This window comes from Hemitrygon akajei, chromosome 14, assembly GCF_048418815.1.
Source record: "Hemitrygon akajei chromosome 14, sHemAka1.3, whole genome shotgun sequence".
Taxonomy (NCBI): Eukaryota; Metazoa; Chordata; class Chondrichthyes; order Myliobatiformes; family Dasyatidae; genus Hemitrygon; species Hemitrygon akajei.
The window spans coordinates 36331422-36357362 of NC_133137.1; the positions used below are offsets into that span (position 1 = coordinate 36331422).

Below are 25941 nucleotides of genomic sequence, written 5' to 3' on the forward strand. Positions count from 1 at the left end.
AGTCAAGCCACGGGACTGGCCGATAGGGCCACCGGGCCACATTCGTTGCGGCACGGGAGCGGGTCAGGTATGGCAAATTGACTATATTGGACCGCTCCCGCGACAGAATAAGAAGCAGTATGTCCTCACGTGTGGACACATACTCGGGTGTCCTGGTGGCAGTGCCCTGTGAGAGGGCCGACCAGAACGGCACCATCAGAGGATTACAGAACCTCTCCTCTCTCTATGGGGTCCCATAGGAGGTACAATCCGATCAGGGCTCACATTTTGCTGGGACCAAAGCCCAGACCTGGGCGGCTGAGGCGGGGATCTCGTGGCTGTTCCGTATACCCCACCACCCCCAGGCATCGGGCTTAATTGAAAGAATGAACGGCCTGCTCAAGGAAAAAATCTGCACTCTGACACCCTCTCGCAGGCTGCAGGGGTGGCTAAGTGTCCTTCAGCAGGCCGTCGACCAGTTAAACATGGCCCACTAGCCAAGGGAGATCCCCACTGGCCCGCCACCTGGCACAGTCCCCATCTCCCGACTGGGAATCCACCGAACCCCCCGAGACCGAGGACTCAGGCAGAGTATGGATCAGACAGCCGCAGAGCCTCCCCAGAAAGGGAGAAATTGTCGTGCGCGGTCCAGGGGACACCCGCTGGGTTGCCATTCCGGGCAAATCTGATTTGTCCTGTATACATACCCAGCATTTAACCAGACGGGAATGAGTTCCCTCCTACACCTACCCCCCACCCCTCCACCCCCGTCTCCCTCTACCGGACAATGGTGCGACTCCAGTCATCCCTCCTGGTCGCTGCGATGCTCGGCTCGGTGTCAGCTGCCAACACCTTCCTCAGGGTCGCTTACGAGTTTGCCAGCAACACCAACAGATCGGACTGCTGGATCTGCTTGCGGGCCCCAGCACACGCTGATGATGCGCTGCCACTCACGCCGATCCCGCTGGATGACATTGAGATGAACTGTTTACACAGACTGTTTGCTCCTGCTGGTTTTGGTATATCTGTTTGGGAGGGCCCTGCTGGCAGACCCCACCACTCTCCTCCCCACTACACAACATCTCGTCCCTTGACCCCCGATGGGGTGGGTGCTTCAGGAACTGGTATTTCCCTCCGTACAATTTGACCTCCACCCGAGTCCCCACCCTCAGAGTTATTCCACAGCCACTGAGTATACCTAACGAGTGCTGGTGCAGAGTCCGCAATGCACACACTTCTAACTTCTCCGTTGGTCACAGCAACTGTCAGCGAAACTGGTACCCGGGTGCCCCAGTGACCACTACCGACGATGCCGCTAAGCTGGGAGCTCCCTGGACCCTGAACGGGACCCACTGGATCTGCGGCCGCCGCGCCTACCCATGGCTCCCCACGAGCTGGTACGGCTGCTGCTTTCCAGCATATGTGGTGCCCTTCATCCACCCCCTGAATGACCTTGGGGAGCATCCGGCGTACAGCGGCCACCGGGACAAGCGGGCCATTACAGAGGCAGAGAGGTTCTGGATGATAGCCTTTCCCAGTTATGTCCCGGGAGGTGATCCAGATGACCAGTGTGCTTGAGACTCTGGCCAACGAGACGGCAGTGGCACTGCAACACACGGAGGATGCCCTCACCTGAACGGCGGCAGAACTGACAGCTGTCAGGATGGTCGCCCTGCAGAACCGAATGGCTCTGGACTACCTACTCGCTGCTGATGGAGGAACGTGTGCGGTGGTTGGTAAGGAATGCTGTACCTTTATCCCTGATGAGTCCAGCAACATCACTCACTTGGCCGCTCACATTCGGGACTCAGTGGCTAAAATTCAAAAATCAAGGGACCAGCTCCTCCAGCACAACACCTCATGGGGCGATTGGTGGCCGTTTGGGTCCCTAGGGGGGTGGTGGGCAACAGTTATTCACTGGTCCATCGCACTCATTCTTGTACCCATAGCCATTTCTATACTATGTTGCGCATGCCAGCTGATTAAGAGTGTCTCTGCATTTACTTAGCTGCTCAAAATTGGTTATTTCTGGTATGTGATATTGTTTCACCCTCTTATGTGTATTGGCTATGTGGTGCGTCTGCCGAGGGGTGGAGTGTATCCAGAGATACCGGCCACGTGACAGACGCACTGCCACCTGGCTGGTCGGAGGACACACCACATGCCAATCAACATTTGGTCCCTCACAACTAATCAATGCACACCTAAATTATTGGTCACCTTAATTGGATTATCTCACCCAGCCCCATGCTTTAAAAGGTGAGACTTGTGCCTGGCTCGCCCTCTCTTACAGACCACCTCATTGAAGGCAAGTGCATTGATTTATGTTTGGGAAGGTCTATTGTTTGTCCTGGTAAAGGAGCCGCAGCTATCCAAAGTCAAGGGGGATAGCTGTTGTAGTGCTTTTCCCTTGTTCTTTGTTTGTGTAACCGTACCCTGTCCCCACACCGCTTCCTGTGTATTGTAGTTGCTTGTGTTGACCTGACTTCCCCTTGTAAATAAATTCCTTATTATTAAAACTGTGTGTGTCCAGGCCTCTACTGTTGAGACTCAAAGAACCAGTTATTTCCCATCACAACAAGAGGGTTGAGGCAGAATATGTGATCGGGAAAAGGAACTGCCAATGCTTTGGGTCAAAATACTGATATCAGGACTGAGAGTGGAGAGGAGAAGTGGCCAATCACAAAGAGGATAGGGAGAGTGCTGCGACTGGAAACCAAGCTGATTGGTAGTCTGGGGGATGAAAAGTGATGGACAGGCTGTGCGAGCATGTGCGGTGGGTGGTACTTGCGGGCTGAAGTGTGAAGACTGGAGACAGCTGCTGGAGTGTGATAGAACAGGATCACAAAAGGGCTACCAGTGCAGCAAAGGAGGTTATATAGGGCAGTGGCGAATGACAAATGGAACTGCAATCAGATATTGGGGATGTGGCGAGAAAGCCTGTGGATAGTGGGTGAATGGAATTAGTGTGGGACGAGGAGGGGGAAGAGGGAAGAGTTACCTAAAATTATAAAACTCAAACATTCCTGCTGATAGGTTACTGACTACTCAGAAGTATTATAACACCACAAAAAAACATTGTAAGACCAAGCTGCGGTGGGCACAGAGCCCCCAATGCAGAATTTGGACTATAATTTGGAACTGCTGCTCATGCGTTTGGGTGGGGGGGGGGGGGAGAGAGGTTGGGCTTTGAGGATCTAACATGTAACTGTCATTCACTCTTTGGGACACTCCTCTGTTTTCGTGAAGGTTTATGAAGAAAAAAAGTTCAGAGTTTATATTGTATACATTTCCCTGACATTAAATGTACCTATTGAAACAGCACATGATTTGCAGGGTCTCAGTAGAGTGGCGATTGGGATGGCTTTACAAAGAACAGGTATGGACTTTCTGGGTTAAATGCTGATCCTGTGCCATAATGATGCTAAAAGTTATTCTATCATTGTGCGTGGCATAAAGCTTCTTAATGGTCAAAACCTTCAGCATTTCAATAGGAAGTACCATTTCAGAAAAAAAATTGTACATAAATCTTCAGTTAGACTATTTTCATGATAACTGCAGTGACAGTAATTCTTCATTTATCTGCTATCAGAAGTTAGCACCAACCAGCTGCCATAGTGTATGGGTGGGAATGTTTAGTAGACTGCTTCTGAATAAATGCACAAAATTAAACTAACTATTTATCTGTTCATCTGTTGCTCACTATACAATCTTCACACAAATGCCCTTATTTGTGATGTTAACATTTGATTTCAGCAAGTGTGCTAATTCTTGCAGAATCAACAATTGTGTTTTGTTAAATTTGGTTCTGGAGGAATATTTATAATTGTACTGTTCTAGTGGGACAATGAAGTAACATCAGCCTGGAGGGGAATCTTTATGGCCAAGTGGACAATAAATAACAGTCTTGAAGCTATTAGCCCTTTGACCAAATCCAGTATTCAGTATCATTATAAGCAGGGTGGACAAAGGAGAGTCATCGAATGCCATTTAATTGGATTTTCAGATGGCACTCGATAAAGTGCCACACGAGGCTGCTTAGCAAGATAAAATCCCATGGCATTACAGAAAAGAAACTGGCATTGGGTACAGGAGGCAGTGAGTAGGAATAAAGGGTTTTCTGGTTGGCTGCTAGTGTTTCTCAGGGGTCAGTATTGGGACCACTACTACTTTTTACACTGTTTGTCAATGATCTGGATAATGGAATTGGTGGCGTTGTGGTTAAGTTTGCAGATGGTAGGAAGATAGGTAGAGGGGTAGATAGTGCTGAGGAAACAATGAGACTGCAGAAGGACTTCGACAAATTGGAAGAATGGGCAAAAAAATGGCAGATGAAATACAGTGTTGGGAAATGTATGATAATGCATTTTGGTAAACAGAACAATAGTGAGGACTATTATCTGAATGGGAGAAGGTTCAAACATCAGAGGTGCAGAGCAACTTAGGAGTCCTCATGCAAGACTCCCAGAAGATTAATTTACAGGTTCAGTCTGTGGTAAAGAAGACAAATTCAATGTTGGCATTTATTTCAAGGGGAATAGAATATAAAAGCAAGGAGACACTGCTGAGCCTTTATAAGGCACTAGTCAGGCCGCAGTTGGAGTATTGTCAACAGTTTTGGGTCCCGTATCTCAGAAAGGATGTGTTGTCATTGGAGAGAGTCCAGAGGAGTTTCATGAGAATGATTCCAGAAATGAAGGGGTTAACATATGAGGAGCATTTGGCAGCTTTGGGCCTGTACTTACCGGAATTTAGAAGAATGCAGGGGAATCGCATTGAAACCTACCAAATGGACTAGATAAGCTGGAAGTGGAGAAGATGTTTCCTATGGTGGGGGGTATCCAGAACTAGAGGGCACAACCTCAAAACTGAGGGAAGACCTTTTAGAACAGAGGTAAGGAGGGATTTTTTTTAAAGTCAGAGAGTAGTGAATCAATGGAATGCTCTGCCACAGACTGCAGTGGAGGCCAAGTGCGTGGGTATATTTACAATGAAAGTTTCCTGATTGGTCAGGGCATCAAAGGATATGTTGAGAAGGCAGGTATATGAAATTAAGTGGGATCCAGGATCAGCCATGATGGAATGGCGGAGCAGACAATGGGCTGAATGGCCTAATTCTGCTCCTATGTCTTATATTCTTATATCATGGGTGATCCAATCTTGATCTAATACCCCTCAACTGTACTATATATAGCTCTCTCAAATGTTCATCCTCCTCAATTACACTCAATGACCATCTCATAGGTCCATGGTACATAATTCCTGCAAGCCCCAATCCTTAATAAATTCCTCCTCATTCCCATCTTGAATGAATGAGCAATCTGTTAATCTTAAACTATGTATCCCTCTATTTCTCAACACCCCAAATAGAGAAAACATCCTTAGCATTACCTACCTCAGAATCTTGTTTCAAGATGATCATTTCTTATTTTTCTAAAAGTATTGGAACCGCAGTTCAGCCTCTTTTTATACATCACTCCCTTTCTCCCTTCAGTCCACCTTCACTACAATCCCTCAAATGTATATATTTTTCCTTAAAATACGGAAACTACACCCGAGATACATACACTGAAAATTTAGAGGTCAACGCGAGGAAATCTGCAGATGCTGGAAATTCAAGCAATGCACACAAAATGCTGGTGGAACACAGGCCAGGCAGCATCTATAGGAAGGAGTACAGTTGATGTTTCAGGTCGAGACCCTTCGTCAGGACTAACGGAATAAAGAGATAGTAAGAGATTGGAAAGTGGGAGGGGGAGATCCGAAATGATAGGAGGGGAAGGGATGAGCTAGGAGCTGGGAAGTTGATTGGCAAAAGGGATACAAGGCTAGAGAAGGGGGAATATCATAGGATAGAAGGCCTGGGAAGAAAGGGGGAGGGGAGCACCAGAGGAAGATGGAGAACAGACAAGGAGTTATTGTGAGAGGGAAAGACAGAAAAAAGTTAATTAAAAATTAGGGATGGGGTAAGAAGGGGAGGGGGGCATTAACGAAAGTTAGAGAAATCAATGTTCATGCCATCAGGTTGGATGCTACCCAGACGGAATATAAGGTGCATACCATCAGGTTGGTTTAGAGATCCATGTTTCCCCTGCTTAATGGTATTGGTCCACAGCATGAAAAAGGTTGGGAATCTCTCGTTTAGTATGTATATATCTATACAGACATAAATACCTGCTTAGTGTCCCTAACAGCCTGCAAAGCTGCATTTTGCAGTTTTGCAATAAAAGGCAGCATTCCCATAGCCTTCCTGATTACATGACATTCCAACCTTTTGTGGTTCATGCACCTAGCCCCCAGACCTGTGTAACCACATTACTGTCAAACATTGCTTCTCCATTCTTCCTTCCCAAATCTCACATCCTCTCACATTATTTCATCTGAACATTCAGTTAGTCCACCACTATCCTGCTGAAGGCTCTTTATGTTCTCCTTGTTTAATCCTTGTGTTGTCAACAAATTTAGCCAGAGTTTTTCCCTCATGACTGAAGACTTAAATAGCTGACTCCCCAGCCCTGCTCCCCAAGGGCAAATTAGTTACTGAATTCATTCATTAAATGCCACGTCATATGACATAGGCAATCATGGTTTTTTCATGATTGCTTTTGGCAAAGTTTTCTACAGAAGTGGTCTGCCAATGCCTTCTTCGGGGCATTGTCTTTACAAGACGTGTGACCCCAGACATTATCAATACTCCTCAGAGATTAGCTGCCCGGTGTCAGTTGTCACATAATCAGACTTGTGATATGCACCAGCTCCCATGGCTTTACGTGACCATGATCAGCTGGGGCTAAGCAGGTACTTCACCTTGCTCAAGGGTCACCTGCAGGCTAGCAGAGGAAAGGAGCATCTTACACCTCCTTTGGTAGAGACACATCTCCACCCCAGCACCCATTACTGAATACCAAACCTGAAATTTGCCTGTTTATCTCCATTAGCCAATCCCAATGTAGGATACTCAGGCACAGTCTCAAAATAAAAGGACAGAGGGTTGTGGGTATCAAGTTATTGGGTGTACTTTTGGCAGAAATTACTTGATTCTTGACTGGTATAGGGGTTTGGGGTTTAGGGTTACAGGGAGAAATCACAAGGATGGGACTGGAGGGAAAAAAGGCAGAGCAGATTTGAAGGGCAGAATGGACCAATTACCTCCAGTATTGTGTGCTCTAATTAAATGCCAAATACAAAACACGTTTTCTTTTCATGAATAGTGATCTAAACAAAATTAAACATCATTTCCACTGTCTCGTATAATCCTTGTAAATACTAAAGGAAAAAACGTCAAACAAGGTAGAGAATACTCTCCTTCCACAACATTCACGCCAGGACCACTGGACTCAAAAAAAATAGCTACTTCTCCCAAGCCATCAGGCTGATCAACACCTCCACTACATACACATCACCTAGTGACACTTTACGCAGTTTGGCAGCGTAGTGGTTAGCAAATATTTTACAGTACAGGCGACCCAGGTTCAATTCCCTCCACTGCCTGTAAGGAGTTTGTACATTCTCCCCAAGACTCTGTCGGGTTTCCTCCAGGTACTCCAGTTTTCTCCCACGGTCCCAAAGATGTTGGTGGTTAATTGGTCATTGTAAATTGTCCCGTGATTAGACTAGGGTTAAAATTGGGGGGTTGCTGGTTGGCACGGCTCGAAGGGCCTATGCCACGCTGTATACATATAATGTACATACAACCATTCTCTGTATATAACAGTTATGTGTACGTGGTGTTTTATAAGACTGCCTTTACATTTTTGTTTTTTTTTTAAATTGTGTTCTTTATTCTTATTGCATTTACTTATGCTACATCAGATCTAGAGTATTGAAGGATGACAATAAGCATTCTTGTATCTTGAACTTATGCAATCTCAGAACAAGTACCGAAAATACAGGAGTGTGGAAACAGCATTTGGACCAAATTAACAACTAGGCAGTTCCATTAGAGAGGCCACAAAGTGCTGGTGGCTTTGCATTTAAGTCCAAGTTTGCAATAATGGAGAAATACATCTGCTACAATTTAAGTGTCAAGAGTCACAAAAATATAGAATTAAAACTGCTCATTATAGAATTAAAACTGTCTACTGTCTGCATTCCAGCCAAACTCAAAGTAACCAGATGTCTGCAATGCAGCTCTTTATCTTTATATCTAGGATACTCAGCAGATAAATTTCAAGTCACACAATGTCTTTACAGCCAGAGCGGTACAACACAGAAACAGGCCGATTGGTTACACATGTCCCTGCCAACCAAGCTTCCTATCTGAGATAATTCTAGCTGCCAACATTTAGACCATATCCCTCTACCAGGGGTACTCAACCTTTTTTAAGCCATGGACCAATACTACTAAGCAAGGGGTCCATGGATCCCAGATTGGGAACCTTTCCTAACCATATTCCTATCCAATTGTCTCTTGATACATTTTAAGTACATGACATTTAAGTACAAGTACATTTTGTTTAATTTGATTAGGAGAAGAGGTTCTGTACATTAGTCCAAAAGCAAAGCACAGAGCTGTTAGAGACCTGAAATAGAAACAGAAAATGCTGAAAATGCTCAGTAAAGCCGCACTTTGCCAAGAGAAACAGCCAACATTTCACTTCAATAACCTCTCATCCATATGTAACATTATCAAATTTCTCTCAATGACCCACTGAATTTTTCCCAGTGTTGAATTTTATTTTATTACATAGAAACCTTTTCCATGAGCTACAAACAAAGGTTGGACTTTGTTCAAGTGCATTCCACTTTGCCAGGTCTGGCCCTGACCCTGCCCGAGTGGGGAACAGGCAGAAACCGCGGCACATCATAAAATGTGGGTGGTTTGCATTTCAGGGTTCTACACATTTCCTGAGGCAGCCAAACACCAAAGATAGCCATCAGGATTAAAGCAGCTTCCCTGCTGAGACTTCAGAAATGGTGTAACTACAGACTTGATCTATCCAGCATTTCCAGAGGATGTGGCAAATAGCTTACTGTGACAGCTGTTTCCCCTATGGTCAGCAGATGCAAAATTGACTGAGTGGGAATAGAAGGATTGCACACTCTAAGCCATATATTAGCACAAGTTATCGCGTTTGAGAAAGAAAGAAAACAGCTTAAATACCAAAGAACTGAAAGTGACACATCATTGCAGTCATATAACTGACAGCAATCACTCATATGCAGTAAAATTGAACCTGCTTTCCCATATATCTGACGCTACTGAGTACTTGGCTCACTGGACACCGACTCCCATGTTGCCCTTAGTGGATAAGGATCCAGGTTTCCATGCTCCCTTGAATGTCACCAGGTTTTCTCTCCTGCACTTCCTTTGCAATCACCACGCTCAGTGGAAAAGTTCTTATAGACAGAGTAATTCCTAAGTGAAGTACCGTAGATTCCGGACTACAGAGCGCACCTGATTAAAAGCCGCTGGCTCTAATTTTAGAAATAAAATCAATTTTTTAATTGTAAAGGCCGCATCGGATTTTAGGCCGCACCGGATTTTAGGCCGCACCGGATTTTCGGCCGCAGGTGTCCCACGTTGTAATATGAGATATTTACACAGAAAGATATTACACGTGAGGATTTTTTTAACTTTTAATTAAATCCATATGGTAACAAAAACAAATACATATTGCAAATGCTTTTTTTCGAACCGTGCCCGTACGCGGCTACTTTTAAATATACGTTGCGTATACTTCTTTACTGAACAACATTCCAATATCTCCTAACGACTGGTAAAAAAATATATATATTGCAGCCTACCAGGAAAAGTTATTGATCACCTTTAACTTAAAAGCAGCGTTCGCTCAGATCCAAAGCCGCTCGCGTAATGCGCTCCCCCCCTCCTTTCCGTTTATCGCAAACGGCATTTAAAAGCAGCGTTCGCTCAGATCCAAAGCCGCTCGCGTAATGCGCTCCCCCCCTCCTTTCCGTTTCATCACAAACCGGCATTTTCCCACAAGACACCGCGAAACCGGGTGTGACGTCATAGCATCCCGCGATGTAGTACAGAAAACAAATCTAGTTAAAACTCTTCTAACTTTAACTAGAAAATGAATTACTAAGCGAAAATATTATAAACTAAGTAGGCAGCACAATGCTTCGAGTGTTTTCCATGTTGATGAGGGTGAGTACAAATGACTGATTTACAATAATTTAATTGTGAAAGTGCGCTTGATTTATCGTACAATTTCATTGGACCTCTGTGAACTACTCATCAATTTTATTGGTCTACTGTTATGAGGCAAAATGTTTACGAGGCGGCATGAAAAAAAACCATGCATTAGCCGCTTCGGATTATAGGCCGCAAAGTTCAAAGCTGTTCAAAATGTGGGAAAAAAGTAGCGGCTTAAAATCCGGAATCTACAGTAGTCACTTTATGCAGAGCAGTGAGTGTGAGGAACGGACTATCAGGGATGGTGCTAGAGACAGATATATTAAGGACATTTAAGAGACTCTCAGATAGGCATGTGGATGATAGGAAAATGGAGGGCTATGTGGGGGGGGGGGGGGGGTTAGATTGATCTTGGGAAGGTTAAAAGTTGGCCTGTACTGCGTTGTAATGTTCTATGTTCTAAGTTTCCAAACTGTGGAGTATTAAATGAAATGACATCCAACAGACCAGATAAACAGCCAATTTGGCATTCAGATCCTGAGCATGACAGGGAATGGAGTTTTATGTGGATGTTTTTCAGTAACTTAAATTATGGACCTTTCAGAAAATGCTCAAAGGGCTCAACGTCAGAGGAATTGGAACCAATCTTCAGGTAAGAATACTAATGGTGAAAAACATCAGTACTCTACATCCTGCACAAGCACACTATCACATCTCGAGTGTCTGCAGCCCCTGCCACACTCTTATTTCCTACAAATTGACAGATTCACATTAAATGCTGGCTGGGGAACTCAGCAGATCAGGCAGCATCAATGCAGAAGAATAAACATCTGACAATTCAGGCCTTGACCCTTCATCAGTATTTAGTGTGTTATTCTGGATTTCCAGCAACTGTAGAATCCCTTGTGTTTACCATGCTAATTCTTCCACTTACAAGCAAATGACAACAGTAACCGAGGTTGAACAGGTTACCCCAAGCAGTCCTTTCAGGTGAGGTAACACTTCATCTGTGAATCTGCTGGGGTCATCTATTCGCCACATGCCGGACTTCCCAATGCCCAAATTGCCATTCCTATACCAGGGTGGAGGAGTAATACTTTATATTCCGCCTGGCTACCCTCCAACCTGATGGCATTAATATCGATTTATCCTTCCAGTACGCGCACACGCGCACACGCGCACACGCGCACACGCGCACACACACACACACACACACACTCTCTCTGACCTTTTACTTCTCCTCACCTGTCCATCACTTCCCCTGGATCCCCTCCTTTCCTTTCTTCTGTGGTCTACTCTCCTATCCTATCAAATTCTTTCTTCTCCCGCTCTTGACCTTTCCCACCCACCTGGCTTCACCTATCACCTTCTAGCTAGTCTCTCCCCACCTTTTTATTCTGGCATCTTCCCCCTTCCTTCTCAGTTCTGGCCTTGGCCCAAAACATCGACTACTTATTCGCTTCCATAGATGCTGCCTGACCTTCTGAGTACCTCCAGCATTTTGTGTATGTTCCACCTACTACCTGCCAGTTTTTGCTCCTCCTTTTAATACTGACCAGCTCTCCTCTTTTGTTCCAGTTCAGCTGATGGGCCTCAACCCAAAATGTCCACTATCCATTGCCCATCCACACACAGGCTGCCTGACCCACTGAGCCTCCACTGCTTTGTGTTGTTGTAGGTTATAGATGTTAGTCTGATTTACAAGTGTATATATAGCTTGTTTTGTTCCCTTAACTCATGAATAGTTGTTGCAGTTTGCCAACTGGCAGCAGACCAGTAACTACTAAACATTCTGATATTTTATTAATTCAATGTACAACTTTAAATATTTATTTATTTGGAGATACAGTGCAGCCCATTCCAGCCCAGTGAGCCGTTTCCCCCTTAGAACCCAACTATTTAACTCCTAGCCTAACCACGAGACAATTTACAATGACCAATTAACTACTAACCAGTGCATCTTTGGAGTGTGGAGGAAACTAGAGCACCCTACAGATCAATAATAAACTTGATTCTGAATTAATAGCATTGTTTCTCTCACATATTTCTCTTGAACGTGCACTGTTTTAGTAAAATGCACAATCACCTGCAATCAAGTTCCACACTGTGTAATCAAATTACTAAACAGTGCAATCAGAAGCATAGGGCACTGTTTAACTTCCCAAAATAATTTTTGTCCTTTCCCTTCTCTGCTGGGATTCTGAAATACCACAACTCAAGATGACCAAGGAGGATTTGCTATTCCGCTTTCTTCATTTTCATTCCCACAAAACTGGTAACATGATCTAACGCTGCTCTTTGCATAAGACAGCAGAAAGAATGGTGACTTTCAGCCATAAAACAGTGATCAGGCATCCTGCATTTGAACAGGGTATTTTAAAACAGGCAACATAGAGCACTGAGAAAATCTGACAGCTGCCCTTGCAGCTGGATAAAGCTCAATGGGAAATCTTTTACAGCTGAGGAATTTCAAAATTATTCTCTGTTGAGTTGACCAACCAAAATAATGTTAGTAATTTCTGAGTTGTGGATGAATAAGCATCCTGCCAATAATTCTCTCACTTAATAGAAGGTGGTTCCTTAAAACTGTTATAGGCAGGAGTGGTAATCAGGATAACTTCTCACTACCTCTTACATGCTCGCAATGGTATGTGTCTCAAATAGCCTCCAACAACTGAGTTGTCAGAGCTCCTGGCCTTCACATATGACTTAGCCACTAAGCCTGGCGGAACCAGCAGGTTACTGGTGCCTTTAAAACTAAATACTTCAGACAGTTGGGGCTCATCTAAGAGAAGAAAAACTCTGATCTCAACCTTTGGCTGTCTTGTGGCTATACCCACTCATGGGGAAGGCTTCGGGAGTACACCCAGAGGGAAAATCTGGAGCTGAAGTCCCCAAGGCAGTTCAACATTGAGTTCAACACTAACATGTAACTCCTGCAATACCACTGGTACCAAACAATATCTGTCTCTGCCGTTCCTTTGGATTCATTGGATGCATGGCGAGGAGGAACCTGCTCCACAGGCAGCAGCTTGCTCTCCATGTTGTACTGCCTATGCTTCCATATCATGTAGAAGCAACATCCATGGTCAACCCTGACGAGCGGAGACCCTTTCTCACAATAAAAAGCAATGGCATATCACATACTCTCAGCTTTGCAGTTCTTCTAAGACAGTAAACTTGTTGGGATCAAGTCCTTACAATGTACCAATTTGATTTATCATTTCTGATTTAAACTGTAGCCTTCCATAACCTATTGGATTGGTATGTTACTTGCGAAAATTCTGAATAAATTGCCTTTATTATTTTGGAAGACCAAAACTAGCACAGCAACTGCACAAAACATACCCAGATTTGAACAAAAAGACACAATAGAAGCAATGTATTGTGCAACACAAGCAACTTTCCTAACCAAGTGTTCATGCCCCCTTCCTGTTTAATTGTAAATGATGCAGCATTAACTTGCAGCTAAAATGAAAAGCAGAAACTGCTACCACCTTTACTACTTGCAATAATTATGCAATTAAGATTCTGATGACCGAACTGCCTAATTTCCAAGTGGTTTGACCTAATCTTGAATTTTTCTACTTAATTTTTTTTACGTCTACAGTGAATATACCACAAATTCTCATCAGCTATTAAACATTTATCTTGGCTAATGGCAAATCAAAGAATTGTTTTATGCATCACGTAAATGATGATCAGCCTATTTAGGCCACAGAATATCTCAAACTTTCAAAATCAGAATCAGGTTTAATATCACCGGCATGTCATGACATTTTTTTTGCGGCAGCAATACATAATAAGAACTGTAAATTACAGTAAGTAAATATTTTAAAAATTAGCACAAAAAGAAAGCTGAGGTACTGCTCATGGGTTCAATGTCAATGCAGAAATCTGATGACCAAGGGCAAGAAGCTGTTACTAAAATATTGAGTGTGTGTCTTCAGGCTCCTGTACCTCCTCCCTAACAGTAGCAATGAGAAGACAGCATGCCCTGGGTGATGAGGATCCTTAATGATGGGGGCTGCCTATTTGAGGCAGTGCCTTTTGAAGGTTTCCTGAATGCTGGGGAGGCCAGTGCCCATGATGGAGCTGGCTAAGTTTACAACTTTCTGCAGCTTTTTCCAATCCTATGCAGTGGCCCTTCAGTACCGCACAGTGATGCAACCAGTTAGACTGCTCTCCAGAATAATCTGTAGAAATTTGCCAAACTCTGAATGAAATATAGCCAGTGTCATGCTTTCTTTAGAAATGCACCAATGTTAGGCCCAGGATAGATCCACAGGGATGCTGACATCCAAGAATTTGAAACTATCCACTTATGAGACCTCTATGAGGACTGGTGTGTGTTCCCTCAACTTCCCCTCCCTGAAGTCCACAATCAATTCCTTGGTGTCACTGGTATTGAGAGCAAGGTTGTTGCTGCACCACCACCCAACCAGCTGATTTATCCTGTATGCCTTGTCATCACAAGCTGAAATTCTGCCAACAATAATCGCATCACTGGCAAATTTATAGATGGCATTTGAACTGTGCCTAGCCACATAGTTGTGAGTGTAGAGAGAGTAAAGAAGTAGGCTAAGCATGCATCCTCGAGGTGATCAGTGTTGACTGTCAGGAGATGTTATTTTCAATCCTCACAGACTGTGGTCTCCCGGTGAGGAAGTCAAGAATTCAGTTGCAGAGAGAGGTACAGAGGCCCGGGTTTTGGAGCTTTTTGATTAGAATTTAGGGCATGATTGTGTTGAATGCTCATCTGGAGTCAATAAACAGCAGCCTGACACAAGTATTACTATTGCAGGTGATCGAAGGCCAAGTGGACAGCCAGTGTCATTGCATTCACTGTTGAACTAGGCAATTACAGCGGGTCTAGGTCCTTGCTTAGGCAGCAGTTAATTCTAGCCATGACCAATAGCTCAAAGTATTTCATCACAGCAGATGAGTGTGCCACTGGGCTTATCCTGCTCGTCTTGAGCACCTGTATGATTGGCAGATAGGGACCTCTGACTGCAGCAGCGAGAGATTGAAGATGTCCTTGTGCCAGTCAGTTGGCAGAGATTTTCAGAACAATACTAGGTACACAATCAGGGCTTGATGCCTTGCGAGAGTTCACTCCCTTGAAAGATGTTCTGACGCTGGCCTCTGAGACAGAGATCACAGGGTCATTGGATGTGGCAGAGACCCGCATAGATGGAGTTTTATTCTCTCTGTTAAAGTCTGCATAAAAGGCATTGAGCTCATCTGGGAGTGAAGCATCACTGCCATTCACAATTTTAGGTTTTGCTTTGTAGGAAGTAATGGCCTGCAAACCCTGCCAGAGCTGACATGTACCCGATTCTGTCTCTAACCTCAATCAGAATTGTTTTCTCGCTCTCAAAATAGCCTTCTACAGGTCATACCTGGGTTTCTTGTATATTTCTGTATCACTGGTCTTGAATGCCACAGATCTCAGAAGATAAAAGGACGACATTAGACAGCTAGATGCTCAAGACTGGGTGAGCAGGACAGCGACAGAAATGCCACATCTGTGCACCATGATAAGTTAATTATAAAGCATATTCCATCTCCTCTACAAGACAGAGCAGTCCTGCCTTTAATGGTGAAGCCATCAAACAGCAGCGCTGCATCTAGTATAGTGGGGGATAGCTATGTCTCCATGAAGCAAAGTACACAGCAGACCCTGATGTCCCTCTGGTACAACAATCTTGCTCTGAGGTCTTCAATTTTATTTTCCAAAGACTACATTCACCAGTAGGATAGTCAGGGTCTAAAGCCTCTGCATTTCAATCTTACTTGTAGCATGCTTTCCTTGCTTCCTTTATCCATAAAGGGAAACTGCACTTGCGAGCTGAATCTGCAGTCTAGGATTTGTCAGTTTTGAATATCAACAGATTTTTTTAAGCATCCTAGAACAATGTTGCTTGCTGAAGTATCATGGCTGTGACTGTGAATTTCAGCTGCAGTAGTCCCGAACAGGAATATATGATGATTCCTAATTGGGGCTGCACGCTACGAATCGCCCCTTATAAGCACCATATTTAGATCTAAATTAAATTTAATCAATTAAATTTAGACTTAAATTTTACTTAACATACAGACCGATCTATAATTTTCACAACCCCAGCTTTCAGCATTGAGGCCTCTAGTAATGCTTCCTGGTTTAAGCATGCTTATTCCTTGGAGGAGATTAAACATGCCTATGCATGCTTGACCTCACAAAAATGAGAAATGATCATACTTAAACTTAGAACTTTTAGAGAGCAACTATTTCCTTTAACTCTAATCCAGGCTCTGCCTTGGGAAGAGACTATCATGCGGAAAGAAATGATTTAAAAGATATGCTCAAAGCCTTTGCAACATCTTTATCTACTCATGGGAATCTTTTGTTCATGACCACTCAGTATTGAAACTTTATTCAGAGTGTTATTGAGAATCTCAAATCCAAAGTTCCAAGTTCTAAGTAAATTTATAATCAAAGTACACATATGCCACCATATACAGCCCTGAGATTTGCTTCCTTGTGGGCCTATACAATGAGATGAGTCTTTGAGAGCAAGGCCATAGGTTGTGGGAACAGCTCTGTGATGGGGCAAGTGAAGTTATTTCCCCTGGTTCAAGAGCCTGATGACTGAGGGGCAGTAACTGTTCCTGAACCTGGTGGTGTGGATGCTGAGGCTCCTGTATCACCTTCCTGATGCAGCAGCAAAAAAAGTGCAAGTCCTGGCTGGTGGGGTCTCTGATGATGGATGCTGCTTTCCTGAGAATGTTTTGTGTAAATGTGCCCAATGGTGGACAGGGCTTTATCCATGCTGGACTAGGCCATATCCACTGGTATGCAGCCAATCAATATACTCTCCACAACAAGTCTACAGAAGTTTGTCAAAGTTTTAGATGTCATGCCAAATATTCACAAACTTCTAAGGAAGTAAAGGCATGTCTGTGCTCAACAGATGGGAGGGTGTTACCAGTGATGTATTGGGCTGAATCCACTACCTTTAGTAGGATTTTCCACTCAAAGGCATTGGTGCTCCCATACCAGGCTGTAATGCAACTGGTCAGCACACTTTCCACCAGACATCTACAGAAATTTGCCTAGGTTTTTGATAACATGCCAAAGACTCAGACTCCTAAGTAGAAGCACTGTTGTGCTTTCTTCACAATAATATTTATATGATGGGTCCAGGACAAGTCCTCTGAAATAGTGACACCCAGGAATTTAAAGTTACTGACCCTCTTCAACGATTACTGGCTCATGGATCGCTGGTTTCCCTCTCCTGAAGTCTACATTCAGTTCCTTGGTCTTACTGACATTGAGTGAGAGGCTGTTGTTATTAAACCACTCAGCCAGGTTTTCAATCTCCCTCCTGTATGCTGATTCATCACCACCTTTGATACAGCCCACAACAGTGGTATCATCAGCAAACTTGAATATGGTGTTGTAGCTGTACTTAGCCACACAGTCATAGATGTGAAGTGAGTAGAACAGGGGTCTAGGTACACATCCCTGCAGTGCTCCTGTGCTGATGGAGATTGTGGAGGAGATATTTTTGCCAATCCAAACTCACTGGAATCTGTAATGGACTCACTTCAGCTCAACCTGAGCCAGATAGATCAAATTTAACAAAACAATTTAGTTTTTTGCATAAACCCCCTCAGCGGTGGGGGGGGGATGGGCTTTCCATACAAATTCCTAGAACAGCAAGTCTGTCGCAAGGAAAAGGGATTAAACAGGCCTAAGCATGCTTGAGTTTACAAGAAAATGCTGAAACGTACAGAATTCCTCCACAGCAGAACAGACTAGCTATTTATTTTTGTCTATTACAGCTGAGTCCATTTCTTTATAGTGCCTTATTGACGGTTAATGCCCATACTCCCCATCACCTGATCTGTATTAACATATATATCAGTCTCACCTTGCATCTCATACTTCTCATTAGTTATGCTTTGAAAACTGATTTGCAACCCCATTCTGTGGGAGAATCCCTGACACAGAACATCAACTGATTTCTCTTTCGACTGATGCTACTTGACTGGCTAATCTGTTCCGGCATTTGTTTGTTTTGGATTTCAGCATCTGCTCTTTGATACCAATCCCATTTCCTCTACAGTCTCTGATACCTTTCACATCTAGAAATCTAATCAGTTGTTTAAATATACTCAGTGTCTTGTAGTATTCTGTGCAATCTAATTCCAGCAGTTCACCATCCCCATCTTCATTTTTATGTCCTGTAACCTGCAATGGTCACCTTGCATTCTAGAACCCCAGCAAAGGGAAAATTCTCCCTTGTATCTAGTCTGTCTAGTCCCATCAGAAATATAAAACTTTCAACTTAAATCTCCTCTCATCTCTAATGAATACAAGCCTAGCTGAACTAGTACCTCCTCAGTACAGCAACCCCATCAGAAAGCTCAATGATAGCTTCTGTTATCAGGCTCTTGAATAGACTTCTTGCATGACAAGATGAACCCTGGCTTCACAATCTACCTCATGATGATCTGGCGCTTTACTGTTTTACCTGCAACGCACTCTTTCCGCACCTGATTCTACATGGCTTTTATTTTACCTTATTCTAGCTCAATGCACTGCATAATGATTAATCTGCATAAACAGTATGTAAGGCAATCTCTTCACTGTATCTTGGTACATGTGAAAATAAACCATACTGGAAGTTCAATTTAAAGATGTACACTGCTGCCGAAAGAAGGCCCTCGAGGGAACTCGAAGAAGTGATGCTGCAGATTCTAACATTGAAACAGCCAGTTGTTGCAGGAAGGATAACACTCTCTCACTCGCTAGAGAGAGAGGAAAGGCCCATCTGAGATGTCCGACAGGTTTTGATGGACTCTAGGTCACGGTCTCTGGGGGCTTTGCTACTCCTTGCATCGTGGGTGGCGGGGGGGACGAGGAGGGGTTGATGCGTTTGCTGCTGCTTGTTCATGGGAGGGGGCGAGCTTTGGGATTTTGCTTCTGTTTTGTGAATATCTATGAGGAGTAAGGATTTCAGGTTGTATACTGTATACATTCTCTGAACTACTGACCCATCCAAGGATCAGTCTGATGAACATCTGTGCACTGTACTCCTTTTGCAGTAAAGGAGACCATAACTGTACATAATAATCTATGTGTGGCAAGACATTTTTGCTCATATACCTAAATGCTTTTGCTCACTCACTCACTATTTGCCTAGTTAACTGCTTGCTGAATCAATGACTCAGGAACATTCAAGTCTCTTGTACGTCAATGATTCCTAACCCAATACCATGTCATTGTTTTTTCTAGTGATTTGAATAACTACACATTTATCCATGTTACACATAGTTGCTGTTTCCGCCCACTTATTCATCCCAAGTCCCTCTCTGCGTCATCTGCCACAGTTCATAATTTCACCCCATTGAAATGTCATTGGAAACAAATACTGCATTTCCGTTCTCTCATCCACATCACTGATATGCATATATGCATTATGAGCAGCTGGGACCAAAGCTCTGGTTCTGCAGTAATTATCTCCTGCCACTCTGGAAAGGACCCCGCTCTCCATTTCCTGTCTATCAATCAATTTTCAGCAGATTATACCAGGATCATGCACTTTAAATTCTACCCACCAACTGCCTTGACAACAGAATGTGGTCTGAAGCAAGCGTCCCCAATCTGGGGTCGACAAACCCCCTAGTTAATGGTAGGGGTCCAGGGCATAAAAAATGTTGGGAACCCTGCAATATATGGTAGAACATTTAGTTTTGCATCACATTCAGTGATCCAAACTAGTTCCACACACAGCCACTCCCACAATGACTGTTTACCACCAGTCTCTGAAAAAGTGTTCAGTAACTATGTTTAATAGAAAGGAAAGACAGCCTTCGCCCACAATTAAAAAAATCTAGAATACTGCCTAAACTTTATACACTGCAACCCAAGAATATCTGTAATCTAGCCAGAAATGAGTCTCCCCAATAACAGAAGTAACTTCCAATCCTCGAGTAAAAAATATTTCCATGCCCTTCTCACTACTAAACCCAGCATGTTAATTTCATCTATTTATCTCAACCACTTGGGAGGCTTTTTTTGAAAGAATGTTCATCCACTCTTTTTCCAAAGATTCCACCCATTGTTACCTAGGTTACAGTGAGAGGGCAAAAAACTCCATCACATTATATCAGGACTTAGACCCCAAAACAGGAGTTGCCAATCTGGGGTCCATGGGTTCATAGCATAAAAAAAAGATTGGGAACCCCTGCCCTAGACCGAGGCACAAACGCCGTGGTTTCGACATTCTTGTCATAATGTGAACAAACCTAGATTGCTTTCTTTTCTAAGAATTTAAAAGGTCAGAAATTGATCATCTTCTAGACATGATGGATCTTAATGTGATGGGCAGCTCCTCTGTATTCTTACAGGTAAATCCTTAATGTTGAGGCCATCACAGCGGAGTGGAAAGTGAAGTTTTAACCCTACAGTCTACCCACTGCAACCGCCTTTACTGCACCAATAATACTTCAAATTCTTTCCAATAAAAGAGCAGTTGAATGAAAAGCAGAAAAAATAATTTTTTTTGAAAATAAAAGTATGATTTAATACAGAAGAAGAATTCTGATGAGGAAAGTAGAGTGAGATGGTGGTGGATGACATGGAAATATTAAACATAAATGAGTTATAATTTCCCTACAGAATCCATTTCAATGAAGATGATATAAAAATAGATGAAAGTAAATGAAAAGGGACATGGTATACTCAAGTCTCTCAACAACTTTTGAAGGTATTTAATTTTGCAGCTTAATTTTTAATTTTAAATAACAGAATTAAAACCCTAGCGTGCAACACTCCTGCTCCACTTTATCCAGAGCAGAACTCTTTGGACCATTTCCTCAGTAACCACCATGGCATTTGGGCATCACACACAACTGTCTGTATCAAGGAAATGAAACAAAACTAGACCCAGGACAGAATATTGCTGGGGGCGTTTACTTCCAAGTTAGTCTTTGAAAATTTGAATCCATGGCAAAATGAGGAAAGAGGCATGGATTTTTTTACATTTTTTAAAAAACTTTTTGTCTCCAGCATATGGATTTTTGGCACAATTTAATACTTAATTCCCCAAATGCTCCAAAAATACTTCCCAGCAGAGAGGTAGAATCACAGTACCATACAGTAATGCATCAATTGTCCTGCACTTCCAAGTCAAGTTACCACAGGCTAAATCAACTTCCTTTGCCTCGCAGATTGTTGAAAAGTTTCCGTTGGAATCTAATGCACTCTCCCTGATAGAGCACTATACCATGAGTTACCAGCACCTAACATTCCTCATCTCTTAACACTGCAAAGTTTCGATTTGGTTATATAAAACCAATTCTTCCAAAAAAAAGTTCCCATAATCTTTCTTGAAGCTACCGCTTAAAAAAAAGAAAAATATTACAAGCTTAAATAATCATATTTTAGGACAGCTAGCAATTAAGTTACAAATTTTAATAGTTTTAGAATCTGCTTGAATCATGTTAAGTGACTAAGATAATTAAATCTATAAAAGCTACAGTTAACTATGTAGGAAAAATCCTGCCCACGTTCAAGAGCCGAACTGCAATTGTATTACACTTCAAATTGACAGAAATTTAAGGTGACACAGTAGCATAGTGGTTAGCACAATGCTTTATAGTACCAGTGACAAGGGCACAATTCCTGTTGCCGCCTGTAAGGAATTTGCATGCTCTTTCCATGGCTGCGTGGGTTTACTCCGGGCGCTCTGGTTTCCTCCCACAGTCCAAAGACATACCAGTTGGTAGGTTCATTGTAATTTGTCCCAGGCTTCAATCAGGGCATTGCTAGGCAGTAAAGCTCAAAGGGCTTATTCTGTACTGCATCACAATAAATAAAATCAAACAAATTTCAAGCCAGTGATAATAAATCCCATTATGATATCTTCAATGCTGAGCAAACTGATAAGAATGAATAAATACACTTGAGGATGACCCAAATCTTTATTATGTCGAATTGAGTGGCAAGGTAGTGAGGAAAGGAAAAACTTTAAGAATCCATAGCACAGGAGCCAATGTCTGGAAATGGAGCAGGTACTTTGACCTGGGGAATCGACACCTATGTTTATAAACCTCTGGCCATCTGAATCATACTACAGCCTACTCTAGTGCTGCCACGCTGGTTTGTCTCCTTACAGCATCCCTTTTGGTGTATGTCTGTGAGTCATTTAACAATCGCCCATTTCCAATATACACACAGTGGCTACTTTACTAGGTACCTCCTGGGTGTATGCTTGTGGTCTTCTGCTGCTGTAGCCCACCCACTTCAAGATTTGATGTGCTGTGCATTCAGAGATGCTCTTCTACACACCACTGTTGTAACATACAGTTATTTCAGTTACTGTTGCCTTCCTGTCAGCTTGAACCAGTCTTGTCATTCTCCTCTGACCTCTCTTATTAACAATGAGTTCCCACTCACAGAGCAACTGTTCACTGGATTTTTCTTTTATTTATCGCACCATTCTCTGTAATCTCTAGAGCACAGGTTCCCAACCTCTTATGCCATGGATTAATACCGTTACGCAAAGACTCCGTGGATTCCAGGTTGGAAACCCCTGCTCTAGAGTCTGTTGTGCATGAACACCCAGGAAACCAACAGTTTCTGAGATACTCAAGCACCGTCTGGCACCAATAATCATCCCATGGTCAGTCACTTAGATCACATTTTTTCAGATGTTTGGTCTCCACAACAAATAAACCTCCTTTGTCTGCATGCCTTTAGGCACTGGGTTGCTACCACATGATTGGCTGATTACATAACTTTGTTCACTGGAAGGATAAATCAATATTCATGCCATCCTATTGCAGGGTACCTAGGTGGCATATGAAGTGCTGATCCTCCACTGAGGGTGGCCTCACCTTGGCACAAGAGGAGGCCATGGATTGGCACTTTGGATCGGGAATGAGAATGAGAGTACAAAATATTGGCCACCGGGAAGTCGCACTTATGGCAGATGGTGCAGAGGTGCTTGACGACTTGGTCCCCCAATTTACAGATGCTGACATGAAACGGTGCTTCTAGCAGGATTTAAGTATCTCCTTATCCGAGGAGAGCTGGGACTTAGTTCTCAAATCCGTTAACTCAACCTCCCTTTGTGCTCGCCATTGCCTCTTACAGTTTAAGATTGTTCATAGAGCCCATATGTCTAAATCTAAACTATCTCGATTCTACCCTGGCATTAGTCCGCTCTGTGATAAATGCAAGAGGGGCGTGGCCTCTCTCATCCTTATGTACTGGTTCTGTCCTAGCTTGGAGAAATTCTGGAAAGATGTCTTCACTACATTATTGGGTATTCTGAATCAGCACCTAGAACCTAACCCCTTAATTGCTCTGTTCGGTTTTTGGGGCGAGACAGATTTATGTCTGGGTCCGACCAAATGCCCAATACTATCCTTTGCCTCTCTCCTGGCGAGACGCTTGATCCTCCTTAGATGGAGAGATGTTGCCCCGCCCACTCATGTGCAATGGCTTAACGACATTATGGCCTGCTTGGACCTCAAAAATTCATTATTCAGTTCTTAATTCAGATCTAAAGTTCCATAAGGTCTGGGGACCTTTTATCGAGTACTTTCATAACCTTCCTCCTGACTAGGGTTTTTTTTTCTTTTTTCTTTCTTCTTTTCGGTCCCTTGCTTTCAGCTCCCTTTTTTTTCTGGTAGTAGGCATTATTATCCTCTGTTGCTAAGTGTATTCACAGTCTTGGAGTTTGACTGTCCGGACTTATACTCTTTATATTGTGTGGTGGTTGGTCTGGAGTTGTTGTTGTTTTTTTCTTGTGTTGTGGGGCTTGGGGAGGACACTAAGCTCACTTGTCTTTAATTTAGGTGCTTTTTTGTTAAATTCTCTTCCTTTGTAGCATATTGTTATTGTATGCTTAATCTTGCACTGTATTAATGCTCCTCATTGGGATTTGGGGTTTTTAATTTTGTAAAATGTTTTGAAAAACTAATAATTTATTTTTTTACAAAAAAAAACGGTGCTTCTAGAAACATCCTTGTCTGATTGCATACAAAGTGGGCTCCTACCTTTGTTTCTGCACTCAAAGGTAATTAAACATCACAAAGTACAGCGAGAACAATATTAATGCTGAATTTTCTCGGTAGAATATTTCACAGGTTACTGGTTATACCAATTAAACCTGAAGATTACTAGAGTGTAAAACAGAACTACTTCTATACATACCTTCTGCAGAGGAAGTACCATGAACGCTCCACCGCCACTAGCTTCGATGATGATTGCCACAAACTTGGGATTTACAGCACAGAACGAACTGTCCCAGGTAACTCTGGAAACTCTGATGTCATCATAGCATTGGTCATTTTTCACAGCTTGTCCAAAGACGTGGCGAAATTTGCTCCGTCGTACAACCCCCCGAAGCATCTCTGCAAGGATTTTAAAAATGATTAGTTATTTTGCAGTCAATGCAAACTCCTAGTGTAGAACAGACAGTAACCATTTTAAATGTGACTTCTTCCTTTTTCTACCTCTAGGATCCAGGAAATTGTAATGGGCATGTGAAAAGCCATACTGGGCTCATTTCAGTGTACCAACCAACAATGCAAATGTAGACTTCACTCTTTCAAAGTCTGGCTGCTTCATATTCTTAACTTCACATCTTTTCGAGAACCAAGGAGCCAGCTGCAAATATTCATGACATTTATTCTAGACCATAAATCTAGAGAACAAAAATAGCTTCTACCTGGAAAACAGTCCTTGAATTTATTCACACTAACCAATCTCCCATTTAGTATCTAGTCAAAGCTTTGCAAATAATATGCCCAGCAAAGCCACTTCATTTCCAATCATCTAACAGAATCACCACCTCAAAAGACATGATGCTCAGCATAATGTTGTTGTTGTTCCTTTCCGTGCTATGTGGCACATCAGGTGGCAACCTGGCCGTTTCTTTAGCATTTTTGTCTGTTTTTTTTTTAATAAGGTTGAGTTGCTAGCTTGATGCTCAACCAAACACGAATGGAAAGCGTGCAAGGAGCCGGCCAGATTGAACCCACATCGACTACTCGCCTCGAAGTCCAGTGTGGATACCACTATACCAGAGGCCAGCTCAGCACAGTATTATCTGTGCTGAAATGTGTACTGGCAACATTTTCTTTTTTTAAAAAAAAAATACACGGATAAGTGGCATTTTAGTTAAAGGGATCAGCCCAACAGGTAGATATCACATTCATTATTCTGACTTCTGTTTTATTTTATTTAGAGCTGCAGCACAGAATAGGCACTGCCAACACTTTGAGTCACGCTGCCAGCAGCCCACTAGCCTAATCACAGGACAACTTACAATGAACAATTAACCCACTTGCCAGTACATCTTCGGGCTGTAGGAGCAAACTGGAGCACCTGGAGAAAACCCAGGTGTACACGGGCACTACGTATCCAGCCCTTACAGATGGCACTGGAATTGAACTCTGAACTCCAGCACCCCGAGCTGTAATCACGTTGCACTAACCACTACACCACCATGGCGCCCCAAACACTATCAACTTTTAGCCCGAATTATCTCAAGCATAACTACGAATTCAATCCATGATATCTGAAGTATTTGTTTCCCTGAAAACTCCAAGAACTCTGTCATGAATGGTCCCAAGCCTGGAGGGTTGAGCTCGGGGCCAGCAAACCATTCCATACAAAGCCCAGTGCTATAGAAACACCATTGGAAGCTCCAAAAACCTCATCCCTGGGAGAGGAAGGTTACCAAGAAAATGGGCTGCACCTGGGGACAACTTGAAAAATTGGCCCAGGACAGAGAACTCTGGTGAGCAGCTGTCAGCAGCCGATGGCCCAGGAGTGATGGGCTCAACAACAAAATACATTT

At 43.1% G+C, this 25941-nt stretch overlaps 1 protein-coding gene across 3 annotated transcripts in view; it reads right to left on the reverse strand.

The window, feature by feature from the left end:
• Positions 1-25941, reverse strand: part of coro1cb (coronin, actin binding protein, 1Cb) — a 213891-nt gene that overhangs the window by 107965 nt on the left and 79985 nt on the right. For all 3 annotated transcript variants that reach the window (XM_073065829.1, XM_073065830.1, XM_073065831.1), the window contains exon 2: positions 24291-24490. In XM_073065829.1, the coding sequence (XP_072921930.1) occupies positions 24291-24490 (200 nt within the window). The remainder of the gene's footprint in view (positions 1-24290; positions 24491-25941) is intronic.